General features: G+C 45.8%; 1 protein-coding gene across 1 annotated transcript in view; it reads left to right on the forward strand.

Moving 5' to 3' along the window:
- SIAE (sialic acid acetylesterase) overlaps nucleotides 1–22,709 on the forward strand; it is a 31,754-nt gene extending 9,045 nt beyond the window's left edge. Inside the window, exons 3-10 of the mRNA XM_040976774.1 lie at nucleotides 4,839–5,017; nucleotides 9,311–9,449; nucleotides 13,133–13,310; nucleotides 14,146–14,255; nucleotides 14,797–14,930; nucleotides 20,567–20,724; nucleotides 21,665–21,860; nucleotides 22,301–22,709. Of these exons, the coding sequence (XP_040832708.1) occupies nucleotides 4,839–5,017; nucleotides 9,311–9,449; nucleotides 13,133–13,310; nucleotides 14,146–14,255; nucleotides 14,797–14,930; nucleotides 20,567–20,724; nucleotides 21,665–21,860; nucleotides 22,301–22,543 (1,337 nt within the window). The 3' untranslated portion in view covers nucleotides 22,544–22,709. The remainder of the gene's footprint in view (nucleotides 1–4,838; nucleotides 5,018–9,310; nucleotides 9,450–13,132; nucleotides 13,311–14,145; nucleotides 14,256–14,796; nucleotides 14,931–20,566; nucleotides 20,725–21,664; nucleotides 21,861–22,300) is intronic.
- The last annotated feature ends 765 nt before the right edge of the window (nucleotides 22,710–23,474 follow it).

Below are 23,474 nucleotides of genomic sequence, written 5' to 3' on the forward strand. Positions count from 1 at the left end.
TTAGATAAAGTCAGGCCAGTATAGTCTTCCTTTTTATTCACGTGGAGCCAGCTGCTCAGGGACTTGAACCACATCTGCACGGTTTCTTACCTTTCCCCACATAGCCTAATACAGTCACAAGAGTAGCCTCTCGTCCGCTTGGCCATTTTCTGTTGGTAGGAAAAAGCAGATTCTCCCTCCACTTGAGGGGAAGGTGTAATGCAGAGCTGTGACTTCGGGGGATGGGGCCACCCGAGCGTGTGCCTGCCACAGCATTCTGTAGTAACTGCGTGAGCAAGTTTTGTGCGTTGGGAAATAGTTAAGCTGCTCTCCCTGCATTCATACTTGGTGGTGGTGGCGAGGGATTCTAGGTTATAAACACAGCTTGGTGAGGGACATTTAGGTGTGTGCTGGGCTGTTGCTGTCAGACTCCGAGCAGCTCTGCAGCAGGTGCAGAGGCAGAGTTCTGTCAGGGAGAAGTGAACAGGGCCGATGCTTCCAGCTCTCGGTTTTTCTTTTCAGGAAGGAAATGGTCCTTTTTCTTTGTTGGCATCTGAGCATTTGGCAAATAACCTGCAAAAATAATCAACATCTGTTGTGAATATTAAAAAGGAAGAAAGCACTTCATTTCTCTAGAAAATGCTTTTCACTCCTCCAGCCTCCCTCCCCTTTTTGTTAAGTTTCTTTATTCTTCCCATTTTGAGATGGGAGTTTCTTAGGGAGGTGGGTGGAAAATAGAGTTGGAGAGGTCTTCCCTGGTGCCCTTGGCTGGAATGTGGAGAGCAGAGCAGCCATCCCAGCAGAGCTGCTTTTAGATGGGAAAACGTAAAGCCCTGGTTAATTTACCAGGCGTTCTCATCAGTGCAGCCCCAAAGCTAGGGCTTATTTTCCGTGACTTTGTTGGTGGAGCGCCTGGCACGCAGTAATCATTCTAAGTCACTGTATAATGAAGGAAGGAAATTAACCTTCCTAGATGGTAGTGGAACTCCTGTGAGGGAGCAGACTTTAAAAGTGGGATTGAAATGAGAATTTACCCCAGCGTAGTAGTCCAGTGGCTAAAGTCCTTGCCTTGCAAGGACTGGGATCCCACATAGGTGCCGGTTCTAATCCTGGATGTTCCACTTCCCATCCAGCTCCCTGCCTGTGTCCTGGGAAAGTAGTCGAGTTTGGCCCAAAGCTTTGGGTTCCTGTGCCTGTGCGGGTGACCTGGAATAAGCTGCTGGCTCCTGAGTTTGGGTCAGCTCAGCTCTGGCCATTGCAGCTGTTGGGGGAGTGAACCAGCGGATAGAAGATCTTTTTCTCTGTCTTTCTTTCTTTCTGTATATCTACCTTTCCAATAAAAATAAAAATAAATCTTAAAACAATGAGAATTTACAGAAATATGGCCCTTGATTGGTTAAACAGGCTGTAAGATAAAAAGTAATCAGGCACACACAGAGCAGCCAGAGCCACAATTGCAAAGAAAGCCCATCAGGATCGTCAGGAGAACAGCTGGATGGGGGATTTGCAGTGATGGGGACCATCTTCTGGTTGGTGGTTCATGTTTACATGTTGACCTAGCCTAGAGGACTCGAGGGCTTCTTTCTTTTTTTCTATAATAAATTTTTATTTATTTTTATTGGAAAGTCAGATATAAAGAGAGGAGAAGAGACAGAGAGGAAAATCTTCCATCTGCTGATTTGTTCCCCAAGTGGCTGCAATGGCTGGACCTAAGCTGATCTGAAGCCAGGAGCCAGGAGCTTTTTCCAGGTCTCCCACGTGGGTGCAGGGTCCCAAGGCTTTGGGCCGTCCTCAACTGCTTTTCCAGGTCACAAGCAGGGAGCTGGATGGGAAGTGAGGTCCTGGACACGAATCGGCGCCCATATGGGATCCTGGAGTGTGCAAGGTGAGGATTTAGGTACTAGCCTGCTGTGCCAGGTCCAAAGGTTTTTAAAATAGTTTCTAAAACACTCTCTCTCTTTCTTTAAAAAAATTATGTATTTATTTATTAGAAAAGCAGATTTATAGAGAGTTGCATTTACTGGTTCACTCTATTCACTGTCCAAGTGACTGCAATGACCAGAGCTGAGCAATCCAAAGCCAGGAGCCAGGAACTTGTTCTGGGTGTCCCATGTGGGTGCAAGGTTCTCAAGGCATTGGGCCATCCTGTACTGCTTTACTAGGCTACAGGCAGGGGAGCTGAATGGGAAGTGGAGCAGCTGGGACAGGAACCAGCGCCCACATGGGATCCCAGGGCACGCAAGGTGAGGATTTAACCATTGGCTGTTTTGGGCCTCTAGTTTCTAAGGACTTCGCTTCAGCCAATCAGGCCTAAATTGACAAGCCAAGGATTCATCGGTCTTCGTTGTGAATCATGGCAGCTTTGTGGTTTATAATCGCACCCTGCCTTTGGTTTCAGAAGCAGTCTTTGCATGTGCTGCCCTCCTCTGCACACACACTGCTTCCACAGCAGTGAGTCCCTGTGGTCTTATGAGAGGGGTCATTGAGTTAGCATGACTGTGGCCCTGACTGTTTTCTGTCATGCATCACGTCTCCCTGGCCTTACCTGTGAGTTAACTACTCCTAACACTCACGATTGTGTCAGACTTTGTTCTTCTATAGGGAGAGGAACCACATAGGAACTAAAGGAGAACTAGTTCAGAATGAGGTTTTCCAAGATCTCCGAGGAGGTTGAGAGGAACTTCCCCTGGAAGGACCCATGTTGGGACTGAAATCTAGTGGTGAGGATCAGGGCTCTGGTGACTCTTCTTGCCCTGGGGCGAGCTTGTCCCCTGGCTGTCCTCAGAGGGAACTGCCATCTTTATCTAGGCCTCTCTCATCTGCATGGCTTGAGGCTAAGTGTGAATCCCTAGCTAAGTGGTGACCAGGAATAAATGGTGTAATAGAAGGTGAAGCAGTCATGCTGCCTGATTTCCTGGGGGTTGTCCTCCTCCTCATGAATGACTGGACAGAAGGACAGAGCTTCAGTAAGAGGTGTCAGTGCAGGAAGCCTGGAAAGACCGTGGCAAGCCTGGCAAGCCTGTGCGGGGACAGATTGGAGTGTCTGCCTGTTCAGAAGTGGGAGCCATACGGAGCACATCACACCTGTGCGACACAATCTGTACTAGCTGCCCACTGTTTCCAAAACAGTAGGTTTTTTTCTGTCTTAGGTGAATTACACATTTAGAATGTTCATGTCTCACCATTGCTGAAAGAAGAACTGTAGTGGACATTTGGTACAGGGCTTGATTAACCTCTTAGGGATGGGAATAACAAGCTCAATTGACTATGCTTTCCAGAGGAGCAAATGCGCACTCTTTTACTGATGCTTTGGTGCTTTAGGACAATTCCCCCACGTCTCTCAGCAATCCTTTGTGGCTTAAGCTTTTACTAATCTCTCGTTACACATCTGGACTTCTCATGCTTCTGCTAGCTCTTGTTGATTACGGAGAAGTATGCACAGGGTCTCACGCACAGTAACCACTCGGTGGTATTTTTGTAGCTAGCATTTCCCACAGGTGCTGTAAAAGAACTTTAGATCACTCAATTTTCTGTGATTACTATTACCCCATGAGCACAAATTGTAAGTCAGCTCTTTGGAATTATGTCAAGAATTTTCTAAAAAAATATTTTACAATGTTCATTTCTCTCTTTTTTCTATTTTTCATTTTAAAAATATTTATTTTTTTTATTGGAAAGGCAGATTTACAGAGGAAAGGAGAGATAGACAGAAAGAACTTCCATCCACTAGTTCACTCCCCAAGTGACCACAATGGTTGGAGCTGAGCTGATCCAAAGCCAGGACCTAGGAGCTTCTTCAGGGTTTCCCAAGCAAGTGCAGGTTCCAAGGCATGGGGTCTTCTTCTACTGCTCTCTCAGGCCATAAGCAGGGAGCTGGATGGGAAATGGAGCAGCCAGGACACGAACCATTACCCATTTGGGATGCTGGCGCTTGGTGGTGGAGGATTAGCCAGTTGAGAGCCATTTTCATGCTTTCAACTTTGTTCATGTTATTTGGTTCTCATAGCCATGTTTGCCATTTTGCAAAGTATTTTCCTAAGTTCTCTGAATATTCTGGGAGAGGAGGTCCAGTGAGTACTGGGTGGAGGGTAGGTTGGTGGCTTTAGGAAGTAAGTTGTGAGTTTCTGGAATAGGATCTTGGAGAACTTCTCATTTCCCTGAAAATTTCAACTCTGCAAGAATCATTTGTTGGGGAGTTTGAAATATCTTTGTCACAGAGATTAGCTTATATGTCTCCCGCTGGTTATTATGTATCAATTTCCCCACACACCTGTTTGTGGGGAACTTGATAATGCAGAGAAGGCAGAACCTCTGGCAGTATTTGACCTTCCTAGGAACATGAGAGGAGATAGGGGCTGATGACAAGGGTGATGCCACCAAGTAAGGGGAGGTTTGGGATTGCTAGTGATTTTTCTCCAACTTGTGCTTACCTGTGATTGTGTGGTTGCAAGTTAGTTTGGGGCACTGTGTAAATCCAAGAGATTAGCTTATGTTAATATTGACAGTTGGAAAGTATAACAAGAATTTCTATTTTTTGTTTTTTTCCAAACTCCCTTGGATTTTAATCTGTGTATATTTTTGTCTATTCTCGTTTTAGATTAAAACTGGGTAATCTTTTTCTTAATGTTTTTTTAGAAATTGCTTCTGTTAAAAATAGTGAAGGATTGGTGCAGATTAAGGATAAAAATGCTGCTACACTTGTCAGTTCTCGTCATCTTGTCTGAAATTTGGCCAATCTTTCTAGCTTTGAATTCAGTTTATTTTAGAGACTGGGAATAGACACAAATGAGTGTCATTGGGGCTTTAATTTCATGTAATTACTTGATTGTTAATTCCTTGGAGCTCTGTTATTATTTCAGCGCAATCTAGTAATACCTGGCTGGTGGTACTGGATCCTATGAAACCCGGTGGACCTTTTGAAGTGCTGGCTCAGCAGACTCTGGGGAGCGCGAATTCCACTCTGAGAGTTCACTCTGTCCTCTTCGGAGATGTCTGGCTTTGCAGTGGACAGAGTAATATGGAGATGACAGTTTCACAGGTAATTTGTGGAGTCACAGCAATAATAAATAATGTTGACGATAATGAGGAGGAGAAGCGGAAGAGGAGAGCTGTTTCTGTTTGTTGGGTACTTCTTGTGCTCAAGGACTGTTCTGGGCTTTACTTGTAATTAATTTGATCTAACAGCTTTGAGAGGCAAGTCGTTGATTAGATCCAGCTATTAACTTCTCTGATGCTGTCGTATATTCTGACACATTTCCTTTATTAGGTTAAGAAAGTAGAAAACTTATTGTTTTCCCTAGCTCTTTCTCCAAAAGTGTTTCCTTCCCAAGTTGATTTGTGCTTTTTAAATTAGTTTTCACTGTTTTGGGGATTTATTTAGATTTGATACTTTCAAATCTCTATAAGTAGACTGTGGTCTCAGTTCATTTGTCTTTTTGAAAGATTTGTAAAATTGACTCCTTTACAAACTTAGGGTTTCCTATTTTGCTTCTATAGCTTCTGTTCATTATAGTGTATTATCCTTTTTCCTTTTAAAAGCATATCACCAAAACAAAACAAGACAAAAATCCCCACATTACCAAATAATGCTGCAAAAATGATCCTACTGGGTCTGCTTTTTAATTTTTCAGTTCACAATCTAAATGCTGGTAATTTTTGTCTCTTATAACTTGTATTTTATTACCGTCTATTTTTCACCTTACTTAAATGTATATGGAAGCTTTGGGGATTGAAATGTTTGTTTAACTGAATTTTGACGAGGCTTTCATAGCATAAGTGAGTAGAAGCAAAATTGAAGCTTTACCTCTTGATAGACGCATGGTTTGGTATAGAAGTGGAGTTGCTGTTAATTCATTAAGGAAAACAGTACTTTCCTTAATGTCTTAATTATAGTTCCCTGTTTGCACAGAAAGCCATGGACCAGATCTGTTTGCATCTACACAGTCACTTTTTCAATCGCATTCTGTGCCAGCGGAGCCCGTCCCACTTTCTGTCAAGCTAAAGCAGATTTGGATGCAGCATAAACACATTCTTTCTGCCTAGCATTTACTCCTGAGCATCTTCTCTGTGATGTAGGTGCTACAAGCTCTGGGATACAGGGCAAGAAGAAAACAGAGGCAGCCAAGTGTGACATATATACTTTTTAAATCATGTGCTTAGTTTGCATGACAAAATTTTAGGTGCTGACAGTGGCAAACAGCCAGAATTTTTTGGTCGGTTAGCAGTCTATAGAACCTTGTTTTTTGATTAGCTGGATGTTCAACATGACTTCCCACTTATTACTTTTGCTCCATTCTCCTTATAGATTCCCAGCACGCACGCATGCACACATTCATACTGGTCTCTCGTCTTTCCTCCCTCACCGTGACTTCTCAGGGTAGATTCGAGTTCCACTATAACCTACCACTCCTCACAGTCAGAGAAGGAAATGGCAGATTGCATGCCCATCTTGTTGTTAGGGTAAAGTGGAATTTTAAAATTGAATGTTATTTATAACACCGAGTGAGATGTTTGTAAGTGGAGAAAAGTCTAAATGTTCATCTGTCGCCTCGTAAGTCAGGGTGGGTCTTAAGATTTGGGTATCTCTACTGAGGTTCAGTGAAAGGCAGCCAGTGTTGAGCAGGAAAGCCATTTTTAAATGTCTCCGCCCTTCCCACCTTCCCACCTTCCCACCTGACAAGCAGAGAAATTAAAATCCAGAAGGCGACTGGTACCATCATCTTACAGTAGGAGAGTCACGGGACCTAGGATGGCTGGTTTCTTTACTGTTATTGCCTTATCCTCAGAGCCTGTGCTAGATCCATAGTAGAAGGTGAAGTAACTTGCAGCTAACCCAGATGCCTTTTAGTAAGTCAGGTTTCTCCAGGTCCTTCAGCACATGCACACACGTGCACACACATGCTCACACATGCCTTGCAGCCCCATGCAGACCCATGCTGAGCTTCTCTGAGAAAGATTCCTGTCCTGTTTTCATTAATTCAAGAATGTGGTAGAAGGTTACAAAATGAACACCAGTGAGCAGCTGCTCTGATGGTGAAGGGGTCTGGTCCCAGGAGGGGCAGCTGTGGGCTCACTCAGCTTCCACGGCATTCATGACTTCAAATACCTTGGTAGTCATTTACATCCTGATTTAAATACTTGGGAGAAAAATAATTACGCTGAGGTGTTTGATGAGATGAAATCTGATCTCAGCAGATGGAGTAAGGCTTCCCTTTTCATCAGTGGGGAAACCAAGTGTCATTTAAATGAAAATCTTCCTGAAATCTCTTTATTCCTAAATTTGCTGCCAGTATCCCCGGGGATAATGCTTCCATCAGGAAGGCCTCGGGATTCAGGGAGCGGGGAATCAATTTCAGAGGTCATCGTCAGCAGAGATGGCAGGAATCTGTCCCCTCCCTTGTTTTTGCGAACACTTCTGTGGCTTTCAAATTTTGGCTTAAAGCAATGCTCAAATGTGTGTGTTTGCAATGGCTGTTTTCCAGGCAGTATTTCGGATCCAGTCCCATGTGCTGGTAACAGCATGGGAGAATGCCAGCCCCCTGGACTTCATTGGCCCGGCAGTACTCTGCAGTGTTAGCAATGGATCTAAATGACAACTAGCATGTTCTTCTCCCAGACTGCCTCCCCAAGCTGGCATCTTCGTGCCATGAGGCACTTGAGCTCCCAGTCGGTGCGGAAGCTTGTGTGGGTGGAGAGAATGGGAGCAGTTTCATCCCGTTTCCATGGAAGCAACACACGATCCTTGGTGCTAAGCGCAGGACTGCATTTCAAGGGAGGTGACTTTTGACAGGTACTTGCAGCCGAAAAATAGTTTCCCTGCCAGGAAACACTGTGCGTGCACCAGGCTGTTTATACTCTTCAGGGTTTATTTCACACGTCGCTCACCAAGCAAGCTCCTGAAGGAACAGGTCTGGATTTCCTATGGAATTTTCCCGAGACCATGTAATCTTTGTCTGGAAAAGAAGTAACCTCAACAAAGAGCAGTTGTCACTCAGGGAGGGTTTCAGGCTGTGGCTGCCCCTGGGCCCTGGAGAGCCATTTCATTTGCATCTGGCTGTCTCACTGGCTGCAGCAGGCCCAGTGTGCAGAAGATTCAAGGGGCAGCATTTCAGTTTCACGCTCTGCAGGGCACCCTGGCTGCCCCCACCTTCCTCTTGCTTGCTGTGGGCTGGAGGGCCAGCCGTTTTCTCTGCGGTGGGTGGGAGGGAGAGCGGGCCAGCTGCACACTCCATGGCGAGGGGCCAATGGAAAGTGTCCCATCCTCCTGTGCCTCTCCCTGTGGCAGCCGGCTCAGCTGGAATGCTTGTTCCCTGAGGCGAGCGGTAACTAGCTGGGCTTCTCGAGGCTCCTGCGAGGCCTTTGTTTTGGCAGAAGCTGGAAAAGGCTGGAGGGGGACAGAGAGGAGTCAGGAGTACACACACACACACACACACACACACACACACCAAAAAGCTAAGCAAGGTAATTCCTATCCATTTAAAAACAGAAGAACACATGACAAACCAGGACTGTAGAAAATAGCACTTGTGTGTAATAAGTTCATTGGCAACTGAGGCTGAATAGAGTGCACAAAGATACCCCACCCCAAAGCACATACAGTTCTAACCGGAGAAGCCTGTGAGCCAGTCCTGCCACGCTGCTGGCGTGGTGAGCCTTCTGCAGGTCATCTGGGGGAAATGCGATCTGTCGTTGGATGGACACTTTTCTTTGCTGAAGGCCTCAGGACTATCCTAAACTGGTGATCATGAATACCACCTTTTACTCTGGGTGTGCAAACCGTGCTGTTATTAGGTGGAATTCCAGGTCCGAGATGAGCATGGGAGCCTGTTGGGACTGATCGCACCGTCTTGTATTGGTTCCATCATCCCAGCTCAGGTGTGATTTTTGAATACACTTGTGTTGTGTGGTGTGGGTTACCCAGACCTGCTCCTGTAGGCACCATTTTGCAGAAAGTTCACTGCTGTGACTTTGTTCTCTGAGACTCTTTTTCAGAGTTCACGACATTTGAGTTTCATGATATCACAGTGGTCTGACTGATAGGCGATTTCTTTAGCTTAAACCCACAGCCGCTCTTGTTTAAGCAGACCTGCTTGGTAAGATCACAGTTTGTTATCTTCCTGTGGTCCTTGAGTACATGACTCATCAGGGAATGTGGCTCTGTGGCTGCACAGGTTGAGATGATTCAGTGCAGCCCTTTACTGACTGTGGATATTCATTTGATCTCGTTATATGCGAGACACAGAAGGCGCCCCACAGGCTGTTGGCATTTCCTCAGAGGCAGCGGGCTAGTTCACCATCCACTAGGCTGATGACATTTGAATTCCTCTTATAGATATTTAATGCTACGAAGGAGTTGTCCAACGTGGCTGCCTACCAGTCTGTCCGCATCATGTCTGTGTCTCTGGTCGAAGCGGAGGAGGAACTGGAGGATCTTCCTGGGATTGAGTTGCCGTGGTCTACACCCACCTCAGGTGCGTGACTTCCTAGATGTGTGCCAATGCATATGTAACGCGCTAGCTTCCGAAGTGCAATCTGCAAGCTTGACTTTTGTTCTTGGCTGTTTATTGTTACTAATAGCCCTTTCATTCATTTTTTATCGAGTCTTCATCCCATTCCTGCTTTATGTGTTCCCTCCCGTGGCTCCCCTGATGAACCTTTCCTTTTGCTACAAGGGAATGGCCCTTCCTTCAACCTGAGTGACATTGCTGAAGTACTTCCCTGTGAACTGTTCCAGCCCCAGCACTTTCAATGCCTTACCATCTCTTCTTTTATATCTCAGGGTCTGTTCTTTCCTCCTTTATCCACAGAGCACAGATCTTTATTTCACAACCACTCAGCGTTGGGACCCGTGCCATCCCCAAGGATACAGCTATGACTAAGACAGATGCATCGTGCTTTCAGAGCTAAACATAACCCGTGGCCTTCTCACAAGGCTTCAGATTGTCCCCTTTGCTTTGTTAAACTTTTGGGGAACATCTTTTGTTTGCGTTCTTCTTGCCGTCTTACCACATGTCATCAACAGTACCCTTTGTAATCTGGTTTTGGTTTGCACCTCAGCAGTTATGTACTTCAAGGTTGCTGCTGTTCTAGCTGGGAGCTCTGGAGACCTCTGCAGTGTGCAGTCCCGAAGACCAGCCCTTTGGGAAACCACAGGCTCCTCCTGTGTGGTTCTTCTGATGCCTCATTTTCTCACTGTTTTATCTCTCTGTTTCCTCGATCCCTTAATTCAGATGTGGTCCCCATATTCTTTCTGGGCCTTGACTATCTGTACGTGCTTTCTGTTGGTGAATTCAGTTGCTCTTGCAATTCCAGTGTTAATTTGTTCATTAAATATTGGAATACCTGCTGTGTGCTGTCCAGCATTTTAAGTGCTGAAGTTGTAGCAGTGAATGAAACAAGAAAGATCTCTTGATCTCCTGGAACTTAGTTCAGTGTTAAGGAATACAGAAAAAAAGCAATAAAATTAGTAAATTATATATGGGGTATCTGATGCTGTCCAGTTCCACACTCTTCTGATTTCTCCTTATAAGAGAATAAACCCAGACATGTTTTTGGGTGAATTCTTTGCTCTATGATCTCTTCCCAATGTATTTTCTAAAATATGGCTCAGTCAGATTTGGATAATATATTATGCATATATGTTTAATATAAACTCCCTTTTATTCTTTGAACCCAGAAACCTAATGGATTTGAACATCATAGGTGGTGTGTGCTAGAGAGACAAATCAATACATAAAGTAGGGGAGGGAGACACTAGGCTGTGTCAGGCTGTGATGAAGTCGCAGTTGCAATTCAGAGGGTCAGGGATGTCCCACCTGAGAAGGACATTGTGGTCATTACTTGGAAGAGGTAGGTCATGCAGATGCAGGTATCTGGCACGAGTGTGGAGAGGTGGCAAGTCTCTCCCACCTCAGCTGTCAAGCTGTCTCCCACTGAAGCTGGAAGGGTTTCCCCACGTTAGGATTTGTGTCTGTAGATCGGACCTACCCAGCTGATCCAGGATGCTGTCCTGCCAGGCCCTTATCCTAATCGCACTTCCAGAGTCCCTGTAGCCATGTAAGGTAATGGCCTCTCATGCCCCAGGGATTAGGCCATGAACATCTTTAGGGACTTGTCATTCTGCCTGCCTCACATTTTGCATCTGCAAGTATCTTTCCATTTTCTTGACTTCAGTATGTATATCTAGCCTGCTTTGCAATCTTATCTTCCATCATTCTCCTTTCATAGTTCCAGCCCTAGGCAAATGGAATATTTCTGTTCTCTGTGACTTTTTAAATTTTTTTCTTCCTAGAATGCCAGTTCTACTTATTAAACTCTTGTCTTTCCTTCAAGATCTTTCGTTTTCTGTTTTCCTTTGTCTTTTTTTAAGAATGTATTTTTATTTGAAAGGCAAATTTACAGAGAGGAGAAGAGAGGAGAGGAGAGGAGAGGAGAGGAGAGGAGAGGAGAGGAGAGGAGAGGAGAGGAGAGGAGAGGAGAGACAAAGGTCATATGCATGTTGCTCACTCCCCAAATGGTTACAACAGCCAAAGCTGAGCTTATCCGAAGCCAGGAGCCAGAAGCTTCTTCTGGGTCTTTCATGTGGGTGCAGGGTCCCCAGGCTTTGGGCTGTCCTTGGCTGCTTTCCCAGGTCATAAGCAGGGAGCTGGATGGGAAGCAGAGCAGCTGGGATATGAACTGGTGCCCATATGGGATGCTGGCACTTGAAGATGGAGGATAGGTGGTGGTTCTTTTCCTTCCTCTTAACCTTCCCTCTCTACCTGCCTATTAATGAACCTCTATACTGGCTTATTGCAGACAGTGCACACACCTTTGCGAATTCTCCATGTGTTCTAGACATGGAGGATGCGGGAGCAAGCCAGGTAAAGGCCCTCCCCTCAGGCAACTGACAGTGGACGGGGGTGGGAAACACTAAGCAGGTTGGTACTGTGAAGTGTGATGCTGGAGCCATGCATAGACGTTTGGGAAGCCTTGGGGAGAGTGCAGTCTTTATTGGGTTTTGCCTTGATCTGCCTCTAATTTGATATTCCTCCTTTAGTGTTAAAACCCTTTCATATGTGCTTATACCTATTAGGGCACTTACTGTATTTCACCATTGATATATTTTCACTTTGCCATACGCTTTATTCAACTAACTGCTTTATCATTCTGTGAACTCTAGAGAGCTTCCATGTCTCTCCATGTCCCTTTCTTGTATCTTTTCCATCCAATAGTCCCTGACCTGTAGTAGCTAATCAATTTTAATTTCTTTGAGATCGGTGGAGCTTCTGCTATTACACTATCCACTTCTGTGGGCCAGAATTATACTAGGTTGGACCTTTCAGGGTGCCATGCCGGTGGCTTCTGTCTGGTATGTTTTAATAAGTAGGTTAAGTTACTTCCATCTGCTGAATGTGTGCCTATTCCTCTTCCTAAGCTTTCTTCTCTTATGGAAATTCCTACACTGGCTACTGGGAGGAGTTAGTCATGGATGAAAAGTTAAACACTGCTTTAAGTTTCTATTGCTTTCCATTTGGTGAAACTTCATGTAATCTGTCCATGTTTGAATTGCTATGGCTATAAAATTGGATTTGAAAATCACATGTGAAAAAGGTACACATTTCTTTTCAAGCTGTTGGCTGCTTGCTTAGGGCCACCCACAGAACTAAGTGGTAGCGAGTGGTGGGGAAGATGAGAGGTAGGGCAGTGGCTAGCGTAGGAACTGGTGGTCTTCGCACCACTAGTTTATTGAGAAAAGGTGTTAACATTCCTGGAATTTTATAGTACCGGGAAGGGAGGAGGGAGGAGCTTGCCTAGTGAGTTTTAGCTCTCTAATTATGTACATGGATTATTTTTTTACTCAGTTGACCATTTTCCTCTGTCCCAGCCTTTTCAGCACTACAGGAAATAATGATACCATTTAGAACAAAACTCTTCCCAGGACTATAATTTTCCCCAATTGGGAAATTTTCTTATTAGGGAAAATATGAAAGAGTTGCTTGGTCTTGAGGCTGTTGCTTCTCATTGCCTTTCCCTGTTAGCCTATTCGTGAGGAGTCTTAGGAGCCTCAGGGAGGAGCCACACCTGCCCTTCACCCACACCTGTCTAGTTGCTGCCAGTTTGTGTCCATTTGCTTCTCCCCTGATTCCTTTTCTTTAACTCTTTCTCTGAACAGGAAACTTGGGCCATGGCAACTTCACGTACATGTCAGCAGTATGCTGGCTCTATGGGCGCTACCTGTATGACACTCTGCAGTACCCTGTGGGGCTCATCTCTTCCGTTTGGGGTGGAACCCCCATTGAAGCATGGTCATCTGCAAGGGTGCTGAAAGCCTGTAACGTCCCTAAGAAAGGGTAAGGACACAATCTCCAGGCTGGAGGGAAGCCTGCTGGGATGGGGACCCTGGTCTTCCACGGGGAGTTGAGTGTGAGGGCACTTCCAAAAGGTCATGAAAAGTGACAGTAAATGATAGTAGATGGGGCTGGCATGATGGCCTAGCCAGCTCAAGCCACTTATCCTGGCTGCTTCGCTTCTGACCCAGCTAGCTGCAAATGGCCTGGGAGGAGCAGTAGAAATGCTGAGCCGCTCTGAAGCCAGGAGCCTCCTCTGGGTCTGCCACAAGGGTACAAGGGCCTGAGGATTTGAGCCACTTCTGCTCTGTCTCAGGTCATAAGCAGGGAGATGGAGCTGTTAAAACACAAATTATCTCCCACTTGGGATGTCGATGCTGTAGGCAGAGGATTAGCCTGATGAGCTACTGCACTTGCATCATGATGTGGGTGTTCTTTCCACCACTGCCTGGAGAGTAAAGTCACCCATCTGGGGACATATTCAGGATTTTATGCTTTTTGACTCAGCAGTTTCTTTTCTGGGAATTTATTGTAGAAAAGTAAACGTGTGTTTGTTGCTTAAAAATACGGAAGTTTAATAAAGCAGTTGAAGTGATCATCCCTCGATTCTGAGTGAATCGAATTTATCACCTGTTGAGGAGACTGAGAGTAAACCCCCCCTTCCCCCAGCCTTGACTACCTTCTCTGGGAACTGAACTGGTCCATTCTGAACTCCCAGGAAGCTGGCGCTTAGGCTTAGCGGGCAAGAACCTGGGGTGGGTAGACACCTAGCTTAAGAGATCTTTATTTGATCTGTGATTGGCTTTCTTGTGATACTTTTGCATCTTACTGTTTTCAGGTATGTCCCACCGGACACTGTGTCTGGTCCTGCACAGCACTCCGTTCTCTGGAATGCCATGGTTCATCCACTATGTAATATGACCTTGAAAGGAGTGATATGGTACCAGGGTGAGCGTGCCACCTGCTGTGTCTTCATTGTATCAGTTAGCTTGAATTGCATAAGAAACCGTTGTAGAACTTAGTGGTTGAAACCACTATCATTTTATTTATCTTACCCTTCTATATTTAGCCAGGTAGTTTTTCTTTCTAGGTTAGATATCACTTGGGACCACGTACATGTCTTAGCCACCTGGTGGGTTGTCTGGTGTTTGGATGGCAGGAATGAGCTATGGCTGTTTAGTAGGGACCAAAGTTCTCATGTGGCCTCTCATCCTTCTACAAGCTGGTTAGAACTCAGTTGCTGTTGACATGGCACTCCCAGGGTTCCAAGGGTATTGAGAGAGAGAGGGAGAGCGAAAGAGAGAGGGAGAAGGCACAGAGTCGAAGCACTTTTCCAAGCCTCCGCTGGCATCGTGTTTATTGATGTGTGATGAGCCAGTTGAGAAGGAGTGTGGGAAGTGTGCATCAGGGCGTGGATGCAGGGAGGGGGCAAGGTGTGGCCTCTATCTCAGTCTGTTCAAACCCCTCTCACAGTGTTGGCTATTTTTAGGGGAATCCAACATGAATTATAACAAGGACCTGTACAATTGCACGTTCCCTGAGCTCATTGAAGACTGGCGCCATAGCTTCCATCAAGGCTCACAGGGGCAGACGGAGCGTTTCTTCCCATTTGGGTTTGTTCAGGTATGTGTGCCGAGGGGGAGAAATGACCAGCATCCGTCAGGGTACTTTGTGTCCTCACGATGTGCTGGTCAGCAGTGGAATGCAAGGTTTCGTTCATCTCAGCTCAGCGACCCCAGAGGTGAATTTTCAAGAAAATGCTTAAGAATAGCTTCTTGTAATTTTTAAAAAAACAATTATTTATTTATTTGAAAGTCGGAGACATTGAGAGAAATTCCATTTACTTGTTTACTTCCCAGATGGCTGCAACAGCCAGTGCTGGATCAGGCCAGGAGCCTCTTCCAGGTGTTGCCACGTGGGTCCTGGGGCCCAAGCACTTGGACCATCTTCTGATGCTTTTCTCAGGTTTAGCAGGGGGCTGTGTTGGAAGTGTGGCAGCTGAGGCTCCAAGTACGGTGGGACACCAGCATTAAGAGGCAGCTTCTGTATTTGCTGTGCCACCATGCTCGTCCTGATACTTCTAATTTAAAATGTTATAATTTCTTGGAAAAATATCTAAGAAAATATGAAAAAAACTCCAAAAAGCAAAAACATGGTTAATTTTACAGTCCAGAAGCAAACAGCCCTTTTCTGCTTATATGTGTTTGAAAAAAGATCTATACCATAATACTGTACCTTTTCTTACTTTAAAAAAAATCACGTTGTAAATATTTGTCATGTCACTAAATACTAATCTTCAACACAATTTATAATAATGACAGAGTTTTTCTGAAATATGGTTGTGCTATAATTAGCTAGTTCTGAATACATGGTTGTTTTAAATGTTTTGTTTTTACAAGTATAGTGTGTTTATATTTTTTTTTGTAGCTAAGTCATTATACATATGCTTTAATTAGTTCCAGAAGTTTCTAGGAATGAAGTTTCTAGAGCAAAAAACCATACCTTTATAAAGCTTTTGAGCCAGCCATTTCTGTAGAATTTTATGGACTTAAGTTTGTCAACTTGGCAACTGTCTGCAAAGAAGTCCACTTCCTCACAGCCTCCCTCACTTGCTGATATTTCTTGCAGTCACTAGGATGTGTGCTACATTCTCGCTCTCCCTCTGGGCAAGGCCCTCTCTTAGACTGTCCAGTCATCTCTCAGCCTGGGTGTTAGTTAAGAGACTTCTTGCTGCTCTTCCAAGTTTAGGTCAGGTGCCTTGTTCCCCCAGGGAATGGTCTTTCTTCCACCTCCCACTTCCCTGTTTTACTTTCACATAGGTGTTGCACATGGCCAGGTGCTTTTTCTCTATCACATTTATATCCCTGGTACCACACTGGTGACCAGCCCTCATACAATGGCTTAATGTTATATATATATATTTTTTTCAAACCGTACATGAAGTCATTGGGGGAAAAAAAAGGCTCTGTTCTTAGCCCTGCATCAAAGGAGTGAACATATTTGACCATGTTCCTAACTGCCTTGCTTCCTCCTGTTCATCTGGTCTTCCTAGGCACTAGACATTTTTGGGGAGTTCTGGGGAGTTTTGAGGGAATTTTCTGAACTAGAGCAATGAACTAGGACTAGACATTTAGAGCAGAGCTGCAGGGCAGTCAGTGTTGAGCGGGCTGTGCGTTGTTGCAGACGCCGGCCTCGGCACGCCCCCAGACGCCTCCTGCCTGTCCCGCTCCCGTTTCCCCGTGCTACTTCACCACAACCTTATTTTTGAATAAAGATGTTTATAGATTTCCTTTTTCCATTGGAAATGCCTTTATGATCCCATCTTACATTTGTTTTGACTTTAAAACAAGATCATTCTGCTCATTATTTTCAAAATCGCAGCTCCCTGTCACCACTTTTGTGTTTTTACTCTGTTCCCACTTTGCCTATGTAGGCGGTGATCTGAATGTGACTTCAGCCAGTTCAAACCCAGAGTGGTGACTATGTTTCTGTTTTTCTTACGTTTTATTTTTTAAGATCATTTATTTGAAAAGTTGAGTTACAGAGAGAGAGGGAGAGTTAGAGATTAGATGGCTAGAGAAGGATCTTCTGGTTCACTCCACAAACGGCCACAACTGCTAGGTCTGGGTCAGACTGAACCCAGGAGGCTGCACTCCAGCCAGGTCTAAGCACTCAGGCCAGCTCCCGCTGCCTTTTCAGCATATTAGCAGGGGGCAGGACTGGAGGGGGAGCAGTTGGGATTCTAGACCTTGCTCCTACGGGGTGCTGGTATTGCACGTGTGGGTTAACTGGCTGTGTCACAATGCAGGCGCTCTGTGGGAGTGTACCTGCATGCTCTTGTCTGTACCATCCGCTGTATGAGGTACTAGGATTTAGGGCCTATCAGCAAGGCCATAGTTGATAAGTTCTGGGCCTTAACTTTATAATATCTAACAAAAATATGCTTGTTCCTTATGGAAGCCTGGAAGTATAAATCTCCCTTGCGAGGGAGCTATCCATTGTGATGACAGAATGGGTCAGAGTGTGCACGTGGAACGAGACTGCCTGGTTCAGACACTTCCTGAGCTATGTGGTTTTGAACATGGCACCACATTTCCTTGTTGGTTTAAGTATTAGTGGTACAACTCCATGTAGTCTTGCACATGCCAGATAATGTTAGTATTTGTTATTATAAATGAGAGAAATCAGAAAATCTGGAGAGATGAGTGGTTTGTGAGGCAAGATGAAGTGGCTTTGAAGAAGTGTTGGGTTGGGGGCTGGCATTGTGGCTTTGCAAAGCCTGTAATGTTGGCATCCCATGTGGACACTGGTCTGGATCCTGTCTGCCCATTTCTGATTCACATCCCTGCTCATGGTCTGGGAAAGGCTGTAGAAGATGGCCCAAGTACTTCGTCCCCTGTCACCCACATGGAAGACCTGGAGACCTGGGGGAAGCTGTTGGCGTTTGGCTTGTGCCACCACAACCCTGGTCATTGTGATAATCTAGGGAGTAAGCCAGTGAATAGAGAATCTCTGTATCTCTTCCTCTTTCTGTAACCCTGGCTCACAAATGAATAAATGAGTAAATATTTTAAAAAGGGAAAACATTAGGTTTGAAATGATGCTTTGCAATAAGCAGGGCACAGTCAGAGATTGGACTTGAACTCTGCGGAAAGGCCGGCGATGTGGTTCAGAGCTGTTGGTAGGGAGGTGACCAGAAGCATGGGAGACAAGATGGGAGAAGTATGCTTTTTCTTTTTAAAAAATTATTTGAGAGGCAAAGGCGGAGGGGAGCGTGCACTAGCAACTACGAATCACTCACTAGATGCCCCATAACAGGACTGCATGTGGAGCAAGCCAAGACGTCTTCCACATGGGTGGCAGGAACCCAGTCATTTGAGTCATTGCCTGCTGCCTCCTGGGGCCTGCACTGCCAGGAGCTGGAGCTGGGGACCCCACCCAGACGCTGGGCACAGGACCCCTTAGGTCCCATGCTCACCCCAGGAGTGTATGTTTCAAACAGGAGTTTGAGGAAACAGTGGCACAGACTACCAACTGCAAGATGTTTGCAAAATTTCCTGAATGTAGCTGGGTTTTATATTCCTTAGTTGATCTGTGCCTTCATTAATTGCAGTATTTTTATTAATCATCGTAGGAGACTTCCTCTAGCTGTATCTCAGATTAGAAAAAAATGGTAGGAATTTTTATTTGGGTATGGGGTGTGCTGGTGCCCCCTTGTGTCCAGTAAGTAATAGTGCAGGTCAAATAAATGGCTGCAGGAATTCTCAGCAAACTGCCATTTTGAAAAGCTTCCCTTGGTGGGAGGGACTGTTAACTGAATTTCTCTTTGCTGAGCTTCAGCCCCGTACTCAGCCCTAGGTTCTCCGGTGGCTCTGTGTCTATGTTCCATATCGTTACCCCATTGGTGAGCCTGGTTCTCTTGGCCACCTGGGTGTTGTGTGGGAGATGTGGGGGTATCTCTCTGTTTCTTTTTGTTTCTAACCACTGGTTTTCCTGAGATGCCATAGGGTAGCCATAGCACCTTTTACAGTGTCACACGGTAGGACTGGTTTGCACTGGAAATTTCCAGTAGGAGTTGGAAATGTCCTCTTAGTTCCGTATTATAGCCAAGGCTCCTTTCTGCTGTTACCACAAGCTCCCACAAGCTCCCTCTCTGTAATGCGCAGATTGTTTCTAGTTTTTCTGGAGTAAGTGGAGAAGTGGAAAGCACCGTTGATTTAGGCTTTCTTTGTAGGGATGACGTCAGGTGCGAGCAGTCAGACTGTCTGCGGCTCCTCAGGTAGGGCTTGACTTTGGGAAGTGGATCAAAACCCAGGCCTGCCCAAGTTTGTAATCTGACTTACTGCTGGAACATGGCTTGTAAAGAAGAGATAACAGGCTGATGCTCATTGGATGGAACTAGGGCTAAGAATAAAGTGTGAGTCAAAGAAGAGGGTGACGTCAACATCAGGAAAGTAGGGAAGGAGTAGTGGGCTGGGAACCAGGAGCGTTTTCCTGCTCTCTCACGTGGATGGCAAGGGCCCAGGCACCTGGCCCATCTTCTGTTGCGTTCTCCAGGCCATAAGTGGGGGGCTGGATTGGGAAGGGAGCAGCTGTGACTTACACAGGCACCCACATGGGATGCCAGGTCACAGGTGGTGGCTCACCCACGATGACACATTGCCAGCCCCTGTTTTTTATGTCTTGCATGCAGATCTGTCCCAAAACAAAGTTGTGAAGTACCTTTCCCAGTTAGCAACCACTATGTAAAAGGCTACATTACCTACGATATAAAATAACCATTTTGTGCCATTTTTAGCTCCCCTGTCTGGGGATCTGGGCACTAGGTGCTGTGGGCTGTGCTGGGGTCTTCTACTTATCTGTGCCAGAGGAGGCTCTGCTGCCTCCACTTGGGGTTTGGGCTGAGTGGGCTAGACAGGCGGCTCTAATGGTACGTGAAAATACCAATGTTCTAAATAAGGTCTTTGGCAGCTAGGGATGCAAGAGACATAACACAGCTGCTTCCATGAGCAGGAAACCACGTGGCTGAGAGCAGAATCAGGGGTTGGGCATTTTCTTCTTTGGAGGAACTACAGAGCCACATGGCAAGGTGAATGGAGAGTTGGGATCCTGCATATAGCTTGCTGCACACTCCTTGCTGCTTGTGTGTGTTGAGTAGCAGGGCTCATCTGGGTTGGTTCACCTGTGCTCTTTGTGCTTGCTCGTGAGGCTGTGATTTGAAGAGAGGAGCAGGTTTCACATGCCTGGCCCCTTCATGGGGACTGCTGGCACCCGAGAGCCTCTCTCTGTGATCTTTCCATTTTCAAGACCTCTCTGTAGGGAGGTAGTGGGACCTGTGTTGACATGGTCTGTGCACGTTCCACGAGGAGGAAAGCAGAAGGCAAGGTGAAGGCGGAGGGAGCACAGCGTTCTTTGGAACAAACCATGGGGTTGTAATAATAATGGTTACTTTAAGCCATGGGTATTGTGGTTTGTTACATAGCTAACTGGGACACACCCAACACAGCACTTTCTGGTGTTGGCCTGCAATCAGTGGGAGGACAGAGCCTGCCTCTTGAGGACGGGTGTGGCAAAGCTGCACTGTGAAAGGACACCGAAAGAGGTAGCTGGGTGCTCCATGTTAGCACAGAATCTGAATAGTAATGGGCTTGGTAAATGCTTGTTGAGTGAACCTTTGATCAAATGGGTGAGGCAGAAGCAAAGTGTGCAAGTGAAAACTCCAGTGCAGGGTACTAATGCAGTGACATCTTACTTCCTAGTTGTCTTCATATTTGCCTGCACCCAACCCTGATGAAGGATTTCCTGACATCCGCTGGCACCAAACAGCAGACTTAGGCTATGTCCCCAACGTCAAGATGCCCAACACTTTTATGGCTGTGTCCATCGATCTTGGAGACCGGAACTCACCATATGGCAGGTATGGTGGCTGGGTGGCCTTTGCCTGCACAGTGCCCAGTGTTTGCAGTCCCTTACTTTGTGTTTGCTTGTTGAGGGGACAGCTTTGACCAAGCATTAGGATTTAGAAACATGGTGTCTACCATTTTCCCTGGAATGTGTTGTAATTTCAAGTAGCCTCTCCATAGCTCTGTGCCTTGATATAACAAAAGTGTATTCCTTGCTCAAGACTCACAGAGACTTTGCTCAGGTTCCTTCCCAGACCTTCCCAGGGTCCTTCCCAGGAGCTCCAGATGGATCTGTGGCTCTGAGTTACCCAAAGTCTCATTTTGACACTTAATGCTTTCCTTGGGAGTAACCGAAGCCACTTTTGCACACACTGCATTGGCTAAACCCTGTCACCTGGCCATGGCCTGCATTAGTGAGAGCAGGAAATAGGGCATCTAGCCTGAGGAGTGGAGTGTTTCTTAACAGCTCCAACAAGTGCCATGTACGGCCATGGCGTACAGGAGACTTCGGATATGCAATGTTGCCTGCCATAGCTTGTCTGGAGTATAATAGGAACTTGACAATATTTGTTAACAAATACAAGCTGGAGGGGACCAAATCATGAACATCGGAATCAGATGAAACATGACTGCAGGACTGGGAATGGTTTGTGAGTTAGCTCACCTACGTTGATGCCATCATCTCTTTTCCCTCCCACCTTCTCTGCTTCTACTTACTGCTTCCTTCCAAGCCGACTGTTGTTTCTAGGATCCAGCCCGTAGAAGCCCCAGAGTCCTGTCTATGCTGTTGCTTCTTTTAAGTTGATAGTCCAGTGGGTTTTACTCTTGCCTTCTTGAAGGGTGCTTTCCATAATGTGTGTGTGTGTATGCATTATACATATATATATATGTTTTTTATCAGTATGGATGTTGTTAAGCTCAAACCCAGAGCACCCTGCCTGCTCTGTCTTGCAGTGTCCATCCTCGAGATAAACAGACTGTGGCCTACCGGCTGCACTTGGGGGCCCGGGCTATGGTGTATGGCGAGAAGGATTTGATTTTTCAAGGACCGTTACCTGAGAAGATAGAATTCTTGGCCCGCCAGGAGTTGATCAACCTCACATATTACCAGCAAATCCAGTTGCAGAGGCAGGACAACAACATATTCCAGGTGAGAGGAGCAGAATAGTGGTTCCTGCTATGCTGGGCGGTCAGGAGCCCCCCAGGCGTCCCTCCTACCACAACATTCTGCTGAGGCTTGAGTGAACTTTCTCTAGAGGGTAGGGGAAAGCAGCAGCTATTTATTCATTAGCTTAGAGACAGGATTTTTTAAAATGATTTTAAAATTTTATTTGAAAGGCAGATTTTTATAGAGAAGAGAGACAAGAGGGAGGGGTGGTGCACACACTGGTTTACTCTCCAAATGACTAAATGTTATATTTATTTATTGAGTGAAATTATTTACCCAATCACATTATCAACCCAGGGTCAGGTTTATTCCAGTTACGTGAGTCCTCGGGAAGGTCCTTCGATCCCTTCCAGTGTGTCTCCAACGGCAGTCCCCAGTTGCCTGGAAGGTCCCCTGACCCGACTGTTTTCTGTCTTCATCAGATCTCCTGCTGCAGTAACCATCAATGCAAGTGGCTTCCAGCTCCCATGAGCACATTCTCCAACTGGACCTTGACCTTGAATATGAAATCCTGTGGTGGCTCCGTGGTTGCTCTTCGCTATGCTTGGGCCACTTGGCCTTGTGAATATAAGCAGTGTCCCATATACCACCCAGGAAGTGCCCTGCCTGCACCTCCCTTCATGGCTTTCGTTAATGGACATCGGGGTAAAGTTGCCAGAGGGTAGCTCCTGTGTGCTCAGATCTTAGAGATAAGGTGGTTCCCTTAGGTGTTGGCCCTCAATTTAGATTATGAACTGGTTAAGTTATTCTATGGCTGGCTCTCTATTGGGCTGGTGGGCAACTTAAGATGCTTGTCTTTTGTTCCCACTTAGTCATTCACTTCCCTTAAATTATTAGAAGTGAAATGTCTAGCTTCTATTCTTGTTTTCTTTTGGATGTATGGAATCTCAGGGTTGGAAGACTCTTACAGGTCCTGTAGGCCAGCTCATGACTGTTCATTATAGAACCTCCGATAGGTTGATACTGAATCGCTGTATGAAGTTTCCATCCACTTTAAGCTTTCTAATAATTTTTCTCTATGTGGAGCTAAAATCTTCTGGTGAAACTTTACTATGAAATGACACCTTTTTAGCTAATTGAAGACAGACATTTATGATTCTTCTAAAAGCAAAACCAATTCTGTTCCTTTAGTCTAAATAATACTGTGTTTAAAACACGGAACCCTGTGTAGGCATTTTGGGAGGTGCTAAGGGGCCTTCTGAGGGGGTGGAGGAAGCGTCAGGGGAGGGAGGTGAGTGGAGGCCCTTGGGCTGCCAGTGGCAGATAGGCTCTGCAGACAGTGAGATCAAGGGGACAGAGGTGCAGTAGTTCACAGTTAAATATGAGCCCCTGAGTCTGTAAAGGTGAGGGGTTTAAGGGCAGACCAGATGGGAAAAAACATGCAGCTGAAAGCTACATGATAAGCATGTACATACTTACACACACATAATATATACAAGACAGATGTAAAAGGGGTTTTGTGTACACTGTTAAGAGGTGGCCTAGCGGCTCAAAGTCCTTGCCTTGAATGCACTGGGATCCCATACAGGCACCGGTTCTAGTCCCGGCGGCCTCACTTCCCATCCAGCTCACTGCTTGTGGCCTGGGAAAGCAGTC

This window comes from Ochotona curzoniae, unplaced genomic scaffold (assembly GCF_017591425.1).
Source record: "Ochotona curzoniae isolate NIBS_2020 unplaced genomic scaffold, NIBS_Ocur_1.0 contig_2723, whole genome shotgun sequence".
NCBI classification, from domain to species: domain Eukaryota; kingdom Metazoa; phylum Chordata; class Mammalia; order Lagomorpha; family Ochotonidae; genus Ochotona; species Ochotona curzoniae.